We start from the raw sequence: 13,180 nt of genomic DNA, 5'->3' as shown, positions 1-13,180 counted from the left end.
ACCAGGGCAAGGTTACAGCCCGTGCAAACGCCTGGAGGTGAGAGCGCACCGGAGCATCCCAGGAGCAGTGAGGACAGAGAAGTGAGAAACAGGTAAGTCAGTCACTCGGTTCAGTCGCTCAATCGTCGCTCAGTCGTGTCCGACTTTTTGCGACCCCATGGACTGCAGCACACCAGGCTCCCCTATCCATCACCAGCTGCCGAAGCCTGCTCAAACTCATATCCATTGCGTCGTTGATGCCATTCAACCATCTCATCCTCTGTCATCCCCTTCTCCCGCCTTCAATCTTGCGTCGTTGATGCCATCCAACCATCTCATCCTCTGTCATCCCCTTCTCCTCCCGCCTTCAATCTTTCATCAGGGTCTTTTCCAACGAGTCGGTTCTTTGCATCAGGTGGCCAAAGTATTAAGAGTTTCAGCTTCAGCATCAATCCTTCCAATGAATATTCAGGACTGATTTCCAAACAGGTGGGTCTTGGCAATAGAAGAAATAATGAAGGAACTAGGGGGGTCGGGGTGGGAGCTGGTAGCATATTTGTAGAAGAGGAGGGGCTTGGCCCCACCCCGCCCCAACCCCGCCCTCGGCCTTCCCCTTAGCCTTCGAGCCGGGCCCGCCTCCAAACCCACCTCAGGCCCTGATCCAGGTTGCTACGGCAGGCAACCGCCCAGCAAGGCCCCGCCCATGGCCCCACCCCCGCCCAGCTCCGCTCCTAGTTTGCTCCTCGGCGGCCACCGTCACCCGAGCCACCGCCCGCCTCGCGTGGTGCCTGTCCCGTTTCCGCTGCCCTTCCCCTCCTCACGCCGTGCGTGCTGTGCGTGCCGTGCGTGAGCGTGCGCGGGCTCGTCGGCCGGCGAGGGAGCAGCAAACGGCCGGCGGCGGGCGCCGCGCGGGGGGCGGGCGGCGCGGAGGAGGCGGCGGTGGCCATGGCCGAGGCGTCGCCGCAGCCCGGACGGTACTTCTGCCACTGCTGCTCAGTCGAGATCGTGCCGCGCCTGCCGGTGAGGCCCAGGCCGGGCGGGCGGGGGCCACTGCCTTGGCCCGAGGCGAGTTGGCACGGACGGGGAAACTGAGGTCCCTGCGGAGGGCCCGGAAGCGGCGGCCCTGGTGGCGCAGCGAGGCCGATGACCGGGAGGGAGCGGAGTCGGCCCCGAGCGCGGTCAGCGCTGCGGGCGCCTCGTGGGAGAGAGCCGTAGCTCTCCCGGGCCCGACGGCGGCCCGAGCCGGCGTTCTTGCGCCTTCCGGGGCCCGGGGTCTGGACCCAGGTGGGCCCTGTGCTCTCGTCCGGGTGGAGGCCACGGGACAGCTGCTCGTGAAAGGCTCGGTTTCCAGGCCCCTCAGCCCGGAAGTTCCGAGTGGGTAGGTCCGGGATGGGGTCGGTGTCCCCCGCTTGGCCGACCCTCCCCCGCCGACTGGGAGGAAGGCTAGAAGGGACGGAACCCCTGGCCGGCTCCGCTCGTGGCATTTGCCGCTCGGCCAGCTCAGGAGGAGCAGGAAGAGGGCGATGTGGGGGGCCAGGGAAAGGGGCTGTGGGTGGTGACGATTGATTGAGCACCAGCTCTCCTTGGTCTTTTGGCTGATTAAAGAACCAGATTCCCATCCCTGCCTTTCTTGCTGTGGACTTCCCTGGGGGAGTTAGTAGGAGTCGTGGGCATTATCCCAGCCACAGAGGAGAGTGAGCTGGAATGGAGACGGGTGCCTGGACCCAGGAGGAGAGTGTAAGATAAGGGAAGGGTGGTGTGGCTTCCAGAGGCAAGGGGATGAGGGCCGGCAGATAAATGGAAACCTCGGTGAGCGAGCAGACTCGGGGGGCCGAGACTTGTCCGACTCCCCGACTCCAGCCTCCCGGAAGACGTACTGCTTCTGCCTCTTCCGGCTTCCTGTGCGCCCCAGCTCTGGGTCTGGTTTTCTCCACTGGCAGGAACGGTCGGGTTGGTGGGACAGCCCTCTAGCCTAGGTGAGCTGCAGGGAGCCCCTTGCAGCTGGTGTGAGCCCCGGACAGGCCCTGGGCCTTGGGCTTACCCCAGAGTGACCTGTCCACAGCCATCGGCAGCCCGGGGCCAAGTAGTCTGTGTAGTTAGCTGTTCTGGCCTCCCTTCCCAGGGCCAGCACGCGGCCGGATCCTGGCCATGTAGTCTCGGACCAGAAGGATCCTGATCTCTGTGGACAGTCTGTGGACACTGAGCTGGCGAGGGCCTTTCTAGTCACAGGATCCAGTGGTGACAAGGTAGCCATGACCTTTGCTCTCAGAGTTTACAGGGAGCCAATGCTGAGCAAATGATTGGCAAATATTTGATTTGTTGGAATGTTGGTAAATTCTGTTAGGAGCAAATATTGGAGGCAAGGGGACTGATTTGTGGGTTTGGGAGGGGTTTGACGGGGTCCTGTAGACAGGTGTCTGTTTATGAGTAGGGGTGCACTTGGTGTTCATGAGGGTAGGGAGGTGGGCTCTTAACCTGGTGACAGTGGGAGGCTCCCGCCAGCAGCACCCCTCCCACCTCCCCCTGCCCCAGTGGGGCAGTGAGACTCGGGTGGCTGCACGCCCTCTGCTCCCGGGGTTTCTCCCTGCAGCCACGAGACTCTGCCTCATTCTCCTCGCCCATCAGATGGGTTGGCGAGGGCACCCCTGTGCTCAAGAGTGCCGGCACAAGGGGGCCAGGATGCCCCGGAAGGGCGGGTGCCTGCCTGGAATGGGCGTGTGGGAGCAGGAACCAGGCAGGCCGGCCAGCTCAGAGGCCTCTGCTCGGGCGCACAGGCCCAGACTCGATCCCCCAGGAAACAGGAGTACCGGGGATGAGGTGGATCTGGGACATCCACGGGCCAGGCTCCTGGTGGCCTGACTGGTGGCGGTCATGGTTCTGTCTGCTGTCCTATGGACACCCCTGATTCCTCTCAGAAGTGTCCCTGAGCAGGGTCGGGGGGATGGGAACAAGCTGTGTTCCATCGAACAGGCCACCTTGGAGAGCCGTCAGGGTGAAGAGAGAAGGTCCTTCCTCTGCACGGAGCCCCTGGGGCGCAGGCTGGTCCCCCTGCCAGCTCAGTGTTAAGGCCAGCATCTCTCCAGCTCCCACCTCAATGTCCCCCATTCCCCGACACTCACCTGGCCAGGAACCTGGGGTCTGCATGTGGCATGAAAGGTGAGGTCTGTCTCCAAGGGCCTACTGCAGGGAGCAAGTGCTGAGTGAATGGAGTGCATGGTCTGTCCTGTGGGCCGCTGTTGCCATGGTAATAATGAGGGAGTGTTCACCCTGGTCTCCTCAGGAGAGAAGCTGTCAGCTGGGGATAGGTGCACACGAGCTAGGGCCCTGCCAAGGTATATAGACTCTGTCCTGTTGGGGGTGATCATTCCATCCCACGGTGTCCCCATTTCTGTTACGGTGAGGTAATTAAATTTCTGGGATGTGTGGCCTCTGGAGGAGGGAGCATTGAAGACCCAGGTCTGGACCTTCTGCATGTGCAGCAGAGTCTGGGGCCTCCCTGAAACCAGGTCACTGTGGCTCAGGGGCCAATTCCAGAGCCTGGGGTTGAGGCTACCCTCCATTTGCAGAGGAGATGGAGGCTTGCAGCCGGGACCCAGCTTCCGAGAGGGGGCAAGCCAGGTAGATACCAGCTCAGGCTGTGGGGACCCAGGACAGGGAGAGGCCTAGGCCCTGAGATGGCTGGTCTGGGCTGTGCTGGGGCTCGGGGAACACAGGGACCCCTGAGGATGGCATGGTGATTGGCTCTCTCAGGCCCCAGGAGCAGCAGTGAGCCTTAGGGGTGGAGGACAGACACCCTATCTCCAGTGGGCGTGTTGCTCACCCCGCCCTGGCTCTCCCAGGCTTGCCCAGGGCAGGGTGCAGGCCTGGGAAGGGTGCCCGGGAGAGAGAGTTTTCTCACGGGGGTTCCGCCAGGCTTCAGGGAGGTTCTGGGCCTTCTGTTGACCCAGGCCAGAAGGTTCCCAGCTTCCTCACCTCAGTCAGCTCAGACTCAACTGCAGCCACGTTTGCCCCTATCCATTGCCCTCCCTCTGCGGGCTCCTGGAGAGGGCAAGAACCTTGGCTACCAAGCACAGAGCCTCCAGTGACTGCGTTTCTTGGCCTATGAAATGTTGAAGTAAACAACAGGCTGAGTGACAGCCCTGGAAACCCCATGCCAGTGACAGCTATGGTGGGCACTCCCTGGGGGAGCCTCCCCTGGGCCCCACGCCCCTGCTCAGGAGGGCAGAGGGCTGCTGTCCTGCTGTTCCTGGTTCACAGTTTCAGTGCCACATGTCCCACCCACTTAAAGCTCAGGTCTTGCAGCCGGCCATCACCAGTGTCCTCGTCCAGGACATTTGGTCACTCAACAAGAAGCCCCGTCCCCATCAGCAGTCACCTTCTTGGTCCTTGACAACCAGGATCCCACTCTGTCTGTGGATCTGCCTGTTCTGGATGTTTCCCATCAGTGGAATCACGCTCTGTGTGTTCTGTGTCTACTTCTCTCAATGAGCACCGTGTTCTCAGGGTCCGTCCACATGGTAGCAAGTGTCAGGGCTTTCCTTTCCTTGTCTGAGTGATGCTCCCGGGTGTGGAGGGACATGTGGTTATGTTTGGCTGCTGTGCATGTGGGTTTCTGTGTGGACCTGTCTCTGTCACCCTGGTGGGTGCCTGGTGGGGCAATTGCAGGGTCATGGGGTGACCATGACTGTTTTCTGAGGACACTGCCCCATTTCATAGTCCACCTGCATGTGGGGGTTCCAATTTCTGCACCGCCTCCCACAGTGGTCCCTGTCAGCTCTGTGGGTCCAGCCATCTGGGTGGATGTGGAGTGTCCCCCGCTGGTTTTGGTTTGCGTTTCCCCGTTGGCAGACTACGTGTACATCCCTTCTTGGCTCATTGCCACCTGTCTGTCTTTGAAGAAATGCTGTTCTGAACTTCTGGCCATTTTCTAACTGGGATGTTTGTCTTTTGTTGTTGAATCGTAAGAGTTCATTACACATCTGGACACAGGTCCCCGGGACATGTGCAGCTCTGGCCTGCCCTCCCGCCTGGCTCAGGAGGTGTCCTTTGACTCCCTAGCCCCTTTGCTCTCTGCAGTGGAGCAGGTGGGGGTCCCGCCTTCCTGACAGGTGCCTGGCCCCCAGCATCTTCAGGGCAGGCCACACCCCACACCCCTCCATATTGTTCCCTACAGAGGGTGGCCAGCCATCGGTGCCCCAGGCTCCTGGGAACTGGGACCGTGGGCGGCCTCAGTGGAAGCACCTCACGCTTGCAGCCTTAGAACACATGTGGACCTGAGCCAGTTCCAAGCCCAACTAGTGGATTTGGTGCTCAGGCTCCCTGTCCCTGAGGGGCAGAGCCACCTCTCTGCTGACTGGAGACATCACAGTCTGCCTGCTGGCTGTCCAGCCTGGGGTCACAGGCCACACCTCAGGCAGTCCAGAATGTTCTGCAGGCCGGTTCCTCTGCCTGGGTATGCCTCCCACCCTCGGTGGCTGCCTTCCTGGGAGTTGGTCTCTGAGGCCCAGGTGGTCCTGGAGCCCCACTAGTCACTCTCCTAGTCACTCTCCTCCTTTATACTTGTATGGGTGTGGAGGTGTTAGGGAACATTCTCAGGTCCCCCAAGTTGGGAAACTTCCCTGGACCCGTGTCAGCTGGCCCTTTGCTGCAGGCTTTGTCAGAGCCTTCATCAGGCCACGTGGCTGAGTGGAGGCCCTGAAACTGTGACTTCTGTCACTGTGGGGAGCACAGGCTGATGGACTCAGGGACGTGGGAGGTTGGTGATGTAACTTCCAAGGTCACGGCCCACCATGTGGGCGAGGAAGTCAGTGTACCAGCCCTGCCTGGGGCCACACGGCTGGAGCTAGCAGGTTCCCACCTGGGCCCTTGAGATGAGTCACACACACACACACACCGCCTTGCCCTGAGATCATGCTTGCCTGCCCTGTCCTCCCCAGGATTACATCTGCCCAAGATGCGAGTCTGGGTTTATCGAGGAGCTTCCGGAAGAGACCAGGTAAGGCTACCCCCCTCATGGACCCTCAGCCCAAGGGTGCACTGGCTGGACCTGGGTCAGGGGTGGAGGGGGTCCGCCTTCATCTGACCCTCTGGCCATCTGTCTGGGGTGGGGTGCTCCTGCTGCTAATGGTGACTGTCCTCAGGAGTGCAGAGAATGGTTCAGCCCCCTCCACAGCCTCTGCGGACCAGAGCCGGCAGCAACCGTTCGAGGTGAGAGGCAGCCTCCCCGCTCCCTGTGAGGGCTGCCCACCTCCCGCCCAGCCCTGGCCCCTCTCCCATGATGATGGCCCTCCTCTCTGCAGAATGTGGACCAGCCCCTGTTCACGCTGCCGCAGGGCTATGGGCACTTTGCTTTCGGCATCTTTGACGACAGCTTCGAGATCCCCACGTTCCCCCCTGGGGCACAGGCTGATGATAGCAGGGACCCCGAGAGCCGGCGGGAGCGAGAGCAGCACTCCCGGCACCGGTACGGCGCCCGGCAGCCCCGCGCCCGCCTCACTGCGCGGCGGGCCACCGGCCGGCACGAAGGCGTCCCCACGCTGGAAGGGTGAGGGGGCCCGGGGGTGGCCGCGGGCGGGGGGCTGGGGGCGTCCAGCCCACCCCACCCGCTTGGGCAGAGCAACCAGCTGTCCTTTCAGGAAGTGCTGTGGGCACAAGGTGTGGGTGCTGGCTCAGGGGCCGTCCTCCAGGCAGGGTGGGTCCCCTTTGGGTCCAGTTTGGCTGAGAGGCCGTGTGCCCACTGTGTGCCCCTCAGCGTCCTTCAGAGAGAGGCCTCCGCCCCAGGGCACAGGCAAACGGCAGTATCCAGTGTCCTTACCCCTTCTGCGTGCAGGGTCCTGAGGACAGGATGGGAAGACCTAGAAGGCCCGTCCTAGCTCCACGGGACACAGGGCTGAGCGTCCTGTGGATCTTTGTAGATGGAGCTTGATTGCAGGCAGGCCGAGGCTAGTCCAGCTCAGGACATGGCCTGACTCACTGTGACCTCGGCTGCCATGTTTCAGGGCCGCTGTGAGGAACAGGGCTGACTCCAGAGCTCCTGGTCCCCCCCTAGGCCCCCCCATGGCACTCCTTCTTGGTTGCAAAATGGGGGTGGATGCAACTGTGTATCAACCGGCACTGTCCAGGCCTCAAGGAGACCTCTACCCCAGCACCCTTGTGTTTGGGCTTTTTCTCACCAGTTGAGAGTCCAGGCCCCCTACACTGGCCCCTCCTCATAAGGGCGCTAACCATGGGTCTGGCCACTCTGTTCCAGGATCATCCAGCAGCTGGTCAACGGCATCATCACCCCAGCCACCATCCCCAACCTGGGCCTGGGCCCCTGGTGAGTAGGGGAGGGGCCCCCTGTGCCCGGCCCACCCCTCTGCCACTTGAACCCCAGCCTTCTCTGCCCAGGGGCGTCCTGCATTCAAACCCGATGGACTACGCCTGGGGGGCCAACGGCCTGGACGCCATCATCACGCAGGTACAAGGGCCTTGCTCAGCTGGTGTGGGGACCACAACCCTACAGGCTGGGCCCAGGAGGACAGAGTGTCTCCCGTGTCTGTGTCTTGGGTGGCACTCATGAGGCGGGGCTGTAGCCACCTTGGGGCCTTCTGCTGCATATTCTGTCACCGGTGCCTGCCCCCTGGTTGTAGCCACGTGAGGACTTGGAAGCCACCCTGGCCCTAGGAAGGGGCTGTGGTGTCCCTGGGGTGGCTACCAGCCCTGGCTACAAGGTGGTGATGAGCAGAAGAGTGGGCAGAAGCCCAGGGCTGGGCCTCCTGGGGCAGCTGACCTCTGACCCCTCAGGGTCAGGCCAGGACAAACTGGGCCTCGGTGCTTTTGCAGGTAACCCCGCCTTGCATTTCATAGCCCTGTGGGGCGAGGGGCCCCACCAGCCCACCTGCTTTCTGGTCTCTTGTCTTTCAGCTCCTCAATCAGTTTGAAAACACGGGTCCCCCACCCGCAGACAAAGAGAAAATCCAGGCCCTCCCCACTGTGCCTGTGACTGAGGAGCACGTTGGTACGAGCCCCAGGGGTCAGCGGTGGGGTGGGGGGTTGGGCTTGGGCTTGGGCCAGTGACCCCTCCTCCCTGGGACACCTTGGGCAGGGCTGCAGGGGAGCTGCCCTGAGAGACGCACTCCTGCCTTGCAGGCTCGGGGCTGGAGTGCCCCGTGTGCAAGGATGACTATGGGCTGGGTGAGCATGTGCGGCAGCTGCCCTGCAACCACCTCTTCCACGATGGCTGCATCGTGCCCTGGCTGGAGCAGGTGAGTGGTGGGCCGGCGGGGACAATCCCCCTCACCCCTCACCCCCGCTGCCTCTGAACTGTTCCCTCTCCTCTCTGTCTTGCGAAGCACGACAGCTGCCCCGTCTGCCGAAAAAGCCTCACAGGACAGAACACGGCCACTGACCCCCCGGGCCTGGCTGGGGTGAGCTTCTCCTCCTCCTCCTCCTCGTCCTCCAGCTCACCTGGCAATGAGAACCCGGCCAGCAGCTCCTGAGCAAACCGGCTAACCAGCCCCCAGGGCAACAGCAGACAGCCCACGCGCCCACGGACTGCAGCGCCACCGGGCCCGCCGCGGAGGAGGCTCGGAGGACCCACCCTTCCAGGCTGCGGAGGGAGCTCGGCCTCCCCAGGGACAACCCGGCTGGGCCGGGCGCCCGCACACACTGCCCGGGCGTCCCACCTTCCCTCCCCTTTGTCTCTGACCTCACCCTCTACATGTTCAACAGCGGAAAGGTTTTTATAATTTTAAATTATTACTGCTTTGAAATAAATGGACGTTTGAGCTCACTCGCGGCCCTGCATGATCTGTGGAGAGACGGGGTGGAGCCACTCGGCTGGGGTCCTGGCTGCGTGGACAGGCCCTGCTCCCCACCCTGAACAGTGGGGCCTGGGACACCAGGATAACCAGCGAAACAAGGACAAGACTGCTCTGACAGACATTTTTTAAAGGAGAAAATATGTGTATCTTGAAAGCTATTTAAAAATACACCTACTTAGAAAGAAGCCGGTGGTCGGCGTATTCCTTGTGTGCGTCGGTGCAGCCTGGGGCCCAGTCTGTCCACAGCAGGATCACTCTGCTCCCTCTGTGGGTGAGTGTCCAGCCTGTACCCCATGGGAGTGCCCCCCAAATTGGTCTTTTAAGTGGAAATAGCCACTGGGAGGGGTGGGAGCCTCCCCCCACCTCCTGGCTCCACCCCTGTCCCCCCTGGGGGAGCTCAGCCCCCAGGAAGCTGACCTGGGACCCCCCTTGGCCTGCACACCCCAAGGGGCTGCACACCTTAAAAGGGGCTCTGAGGCCAGTGTGTGTGGGTCTGCAAGGATGGCTGTGACAAATCACCAAACTTGATGGCTTAAAACAACACGTTTATCAACTTCAGTCTTGGGGTCACAATTTGGGTCTTAGAAGGCTAAATCCAGGTGTGGGCAGGGCTAGTCCCTCCCGAGGCTCCAGGGGAGTACGGACTCCCCACTTTTCCAGTTTCTAGAGGTGCCACATCCCTGGCTCACAGCCCCTCCCTCCATCCTCACAGCCAGCAGCGCAGCATCTCCTCTGCCTCTGACCCTCCCACCTCCCTCTTATAAGGACCCTGTGATGACACTGGGCCTCCCGGAGGATCCAGGGTTGTCCCCATCTCAGGGACCTTAATCCCACCTGCAAAGTCCCCTATGCCCCATGAGGTGACATGTCCATGGGCCCTGGGACCAGGCCCTGCCAGTCCATGGCATCAGTGTACCCCAGCCCCCAGCCTCCCCACCTCCTTGCTGCCTCAAACACCCCAGTAGGTTCCCACCCTGGCATGTTTGCCTCCCCATCTCCAGCCTGACCGGTGCCTTTGTTGAAGCCTCCCTGGCCCCCAGCTTGTGGCTGGATTTCTTACGCCCCTGCTCAGCTCACTGTCTACCTCCCCTCCAACTCAGTCTCTCTGAGCGCGGGGCCACATCTGTGGAGTCTGGTGGTGTTCCCAGTGCCCAGTAGAGCAGGTGCTCAATGCAGGTGAAACCAGTGAGTAACTGGACACGGGCTCGCCCCAAACCCCGCCTTCCCCAGCCTCACGCGTCTCCCGAAATCTCGGACCAGGCGTCACTGACTCTGGGACTCAGGAGACCAGGACGGGCAGGAAGAGCGTGGACGGGTGGTGTCGCTGTGTGCGGCCCCCGAGCCTCGGGGCGCCCCGACCGTCCAGAGCCAGGAACATAGGCCGGCCTTGGTGGCGCCAGCGGACTGACGCGTAGGTGTTGTAGCCGTTCTCCTCGATTCGCTCCCGGAACCTGCAGTGCGCAGCGCAGAACCGCTGCGGGGTGGGCGGTGAGCGGCCCTGGACACGCCCCCGAACACGCCCCCGCACACTTCTGCGCGCACCCCCGACCGCCCTGTGCACTTCCACTCACCGACCCATAGAGTCTGCCAAGGCGGTTCATGGCCACGTAGAAGCCACTGTGCACCGCCTTGAGCACCACGACGCCCACACGGATGGATCGGATCTCCAGGACGCCTGCAGGGAGGGGCTCTGTCAGGGCCCGCCCCACTCCCCACTTCCCTACTCCCCCCCCACCCGCTCTCTCTGTTCATTCATTCACGTGGGAAACATTCCCCATTGGAAACATTTCCCAAGTACCTCCTGTGTGCCTGGCCCTGTGCTGGGCGTGGGGACGCACCAGGGGCCATGCAGGTCCTGAAGCTGTGGGACTGACGGGTGGGGGAAAGAGTACTCCAAGCCCGGGGGCGGGGCAGGGGAGGTGGTAGGGGTGGGAATCAGTGGGGAAGGAGTAAGGCCTTTCTCTGGAGGCCAGTGGAGATCATCCCCAAGCTTTGCAGTAGCGGGGAGCCTGTTAGTCAGGGGTGAGAAAACCAAGTCAGAGGAGGTGAGTGCCTCTGTGACAGATATAGACCCCTGGCAGTGAGCACAGGCCCCGCGGGCCTTGCCCACAGTCCCCACAGTGCTGTTACCATATCTGATGGTGACAGCTTGGCTAGCCAGGCCCATGTCTTTACAGGGGAGACACCGCCCAGCCAACGGCCTGGGGGTGGGGCACAAGGTGTTCAGATCAACACTACCTCTAACACTGCTTGAGTGTTAACTGTATGCCAGGCATTGTATCCCACCAAGCCCACACACAGCTCCAGGAGAAAGGTGCTAACTATGCCCACTTCCCAGGTGGGGAAACTGAGGCCTGAGAAGTGGCAGAGCCAGTTTCTCAGGCCCTGTTGCTGGATGGGTGACCCTAGGGCAGCCCTGCCCCATCTGAGCTGATGTTTCCTGTCCAGTGGAGCAGGGTTGGGGGACAAGCCCCAGCTCACACTCTGAGCCCCACCCAGGCACGGGGGCCTAATCTGGAGTCAAAGCCCTGCCCTCTGGTGTTCAGCCTGGACTTGGATGCCTTTGGTGATGGGGCACTCACCCCATGTCCCACAGGACATTTGCACCAGCTGTTTTTTGGGTGAGACACCCAGTTCCAGGTGGGGAAACCAAGGCTCAGAGAGAAGCAGTGACTGTCCTAAGCCATCCAGCACAGCCAGACTTCACCCCCAGCCCAGGGCCACCATGCCTGGCCATGCCCACCGCTGAGCGACCGGCCCAGCCAGTGCCCCTGTCCTTGCCCTCGTCTGGTGAGACTAATGAGGGCCTTGAGAGCCCCAGATGAAAGCAACTGGGAAGGGCAAGGTGATTATCTGCCCTAATGGAGGTGATTCAGGCAGTGGCCAGCACTGCCTCAGCTCCCCCACTCCCACTCTGCCCAGTCTCAGAGCTGCAGGGAGACTGAGACAGGCCTGGGGTCATTGACCGCCCTAGCCTCCCTTTTATTGCCAATCTCCTCCTTCTCTTTCTTTGCCCCTTCATCTCCTCTTACCTCATACATTCCACAAACACTTATTGAGTGTTTCCTGGTCAGGGCAGCAGGGATGTGACACCAACTCAGTGAGGTTCTGGGCACTGTAGAGCCCCAGCTCCATACCCCCACCTCCCACCCCAGGCCCTCTCTGTGCCTTAGTTCCTCATCTGCCAAGTGGGTGTCCAGGAAGACATAGAGGGGACCCCAACTCAGAAGGGCCCTGAGTTTGGTTTTGCAGCGTGGGGAGTTCAGAGTTCAGACTCAACTCTACCCTCACCTCATTATGTGCTGGGCCCATGGAGGCTCTTCCCGGAGTCCCAGCTTCCCCTCCCCTTCCTCTTTGGAGCCCCCGTGGTCCCAACCTCAACTATCTCTCTGAGACCCTTCTGCTGCTGAGCCAGGCCTGGAGGTGGGAGCTTCCCCCATGACCTTGACCTCAACTGTTCAACCCTCCTTCCAAGTGGGTTGGGCCCATTTTATAGTTGAGGAAACTGAGGCCCCAGACGGGAAATGACTTGGCCGCCACCACGCAGCCGAAGGAGCCTCCAGAACCTCCCTCAAGTGAGAGAGGGAACGAGAACTGTGTATAGAACCTGAGCTGGTGTCACATCCCTGCTGCCCTGCCCTGCCTTTGCTATTTGCCTTTGTCCGCCTATCTGCCCTGTCCCCCGCCCCCGGGCAGCGGCCCCGGCTACTCACTGTCAGGGTTGTCGCGCCAGCGGGTGCCTTGCACGCGGCCGCTGGGGTCCACGAGCAGGAAGAAGTGGGTGGAAGAGAAGAGACGCCGCCAACGCACGTCGCCCTCCAGGTGCGGGTAGCTGCGCGGTCTCCGCGGAGTGTTTAGTGTCCCCGCGGTGCCGGGCGCCCGTGCCAGCAATAGCCACACCAGGCCCAGCCATAGGCGGCCGCGCATGGCCACGCGCCCAACTCGCTGCCCGTTCTCGCCTCCCCGCGAGCATCCGCGGCTCTGCCATTGCGAGATCAGCGAGCCGAGCAACCGACCCGGCCGCCCCACGCAGGCCAATTGGAAGCCTCGGGGGCGGGGCCAGCTCCAGAGGGGGCGGGTCAGTATGCGGGGCGGGGCTGTGGTCCGGGGGCAGACCATCGCGGCTCCTCAGGGGCGGGGCCAGAGCCGCAGACGGCGGAACAACTACGCCTCTGGAGTTGGGAGGGTGGGCGGCCCCGGCAGATTGAGGAAAACCCTGCGGTCACTGCGCGTGTTTGTCTTGCGGGGCGGGGAGAGCGGTGCTTCTCCTTGAGTCACCAGATTGGTCTGAACGGACTGCGGGCGTGTGAGTGTTAAAGAGGTAGAGTGCAGAGACCCACAGGGAGTCAGAGACAGAGAGACATAAAGACAGAGCCAACGGTGTAGGGAACTACGTT

At 62.0% G+C, this 13,180-nt stretch overlaps 2 protein-coding genes across 10 annotated transcripts; one reads left to right on the top strand and one right to left on the bottom strand.

Annotated features, from left to right (window-relative positions):
• The first annotated feature begins 828 nt into the window (after positions 1 to 828).
• Positions 829 to 8,968, top strand: RNF126 (ring finger protein 126). 9 transcript variants are annotated; one of them, XM_005209268.5, is made up of 9 exons: positions 829 to 999; positions 5,916 to 5,974; positions 6,120 to 6,186; positions 6,312 to 6,523; positions 7,229 to 7,297; positions 7,369 to 7,438; positions 7,885 to 7,978; positions 8,110 to 8,225; positions 8,313 to 8,968. In XM_005209268.5, the coding sequence occupies exons 1-9, from the start codon at positions 925 to 927 to the stop codon at positions 8,457 to 8,459; spliced, it is 909 nt and encodes a 302-aa protein (XP_005209325.1). In that variant the 5' UTR covers positions 829 to 924; the 3' UTR covers positions 8,460 to 8,968. The 9 variants fall into 9 exon arrangements, with proteins under 9 accessions (XP_005209325.1, XP_059743999.1, XP_059743996.1 ...); XM_059888016.1 differs by having other exon boundaries at positions 6,279 to 6,523; positions 7,229 to 7,301; NM_001075314.1 differs by having other exon boundaries at positions 843 to 999; positions 6,279 to 6,523; positions 8,313 to 8,752.
• Positions 8,969 to 10,062: 1,094 nt separating this feature from the next.
• On the bottom strand, positions 10,063 to 12,710 carry FGF22 (fibroblast growth factor 22). Its single transcript, NM_001205861.1, has 3 exons — positions 12,497 to 12,710; positions 10,355 to 10,458; positions 10,063 to 10,257 (listed from the first exon to the last, which is right to left on the bottom strand). Exons 1-3 carry the CDS (start codon positions 12,708 to 12,710, stop codon positions 10,063 to 10,065), a joined length of 513 nt encoding a protein of 170 aa, NP_001192790.1.
• Between the last annotated feature and the right edge of the window lie 470 nt (positions 12,711 to 13,180).

Source organism: Bos taurus, chromosome 7, assembly GCF_002263795.3.
Source record: "Bos taurus isolate L1 Dominette 01449 registration number 42190680 breed Hereford chromosome 7, ARS-UCD2.0, whole genome shotgun sequence".
NCBI lineage: Eukaryota > Metazoa > Chordata > Mammalia > Artiodactyla > Bovidae > Bos > Bos taurus.
The sequence above is the reverse complement of the archived record's forward strand: the minus strand, read 5'-3'. Positions and strand labels throughout refer to the sequence as shown.

What these genes read in the sequence shown, in the direction of transcription:
- RNF126 (XM_005209267.2), top strand. Translation starts at nt 2,921, where the DNA reads ATGGGAACAAGCTGTGTTCCATCGAACAGGCCACCTTGGAGAGCCGTC. An exon ending in GCCGGCAGCAACCGTTCGAG is followed by an intron (nt 6,187 to 6,278) that starts GTGAGAGGCAGC and finishes TCCTCTCTGCAG; the next exon opens with AATGTGGACCAGCCCCTGTT. An exon ending in TGGACGCCATCATCACGCAG is followed by an intron (nt 7,439 to 7,884) that starts GTACAAGGGCCT and finishes CTTGTCTTTCAG; the next exon opens with CTCCTCAATCAGTTTGAAAA.
- FGF22 (NM_001205861.1), bottom strand. Translation starts at nt 12,710, where the DNA reads ATGCGCGGCCGCCTATGGCTGGGCCTGGTGTGGCTATTGCTGGCACGG. An exon ending in CTGGCGCGACAACCCTGACA is followed by an intron (nt 10,459 to 12,496) that starts GTGAGTAGCCGG and finishes CCCTCCCTGCAG; the next exon opens with GCGTCCTGGAGATCCGATCC. An exon ending in TTGGCAGACTCTATGGGTCG is followed by an intron (nt 10,258 to 10,354) that starts GTGAGTGGAAGT and finishes CCCACCCCGCAG; the next exon opens with CGGTTCTGCGCTGCGCACTG.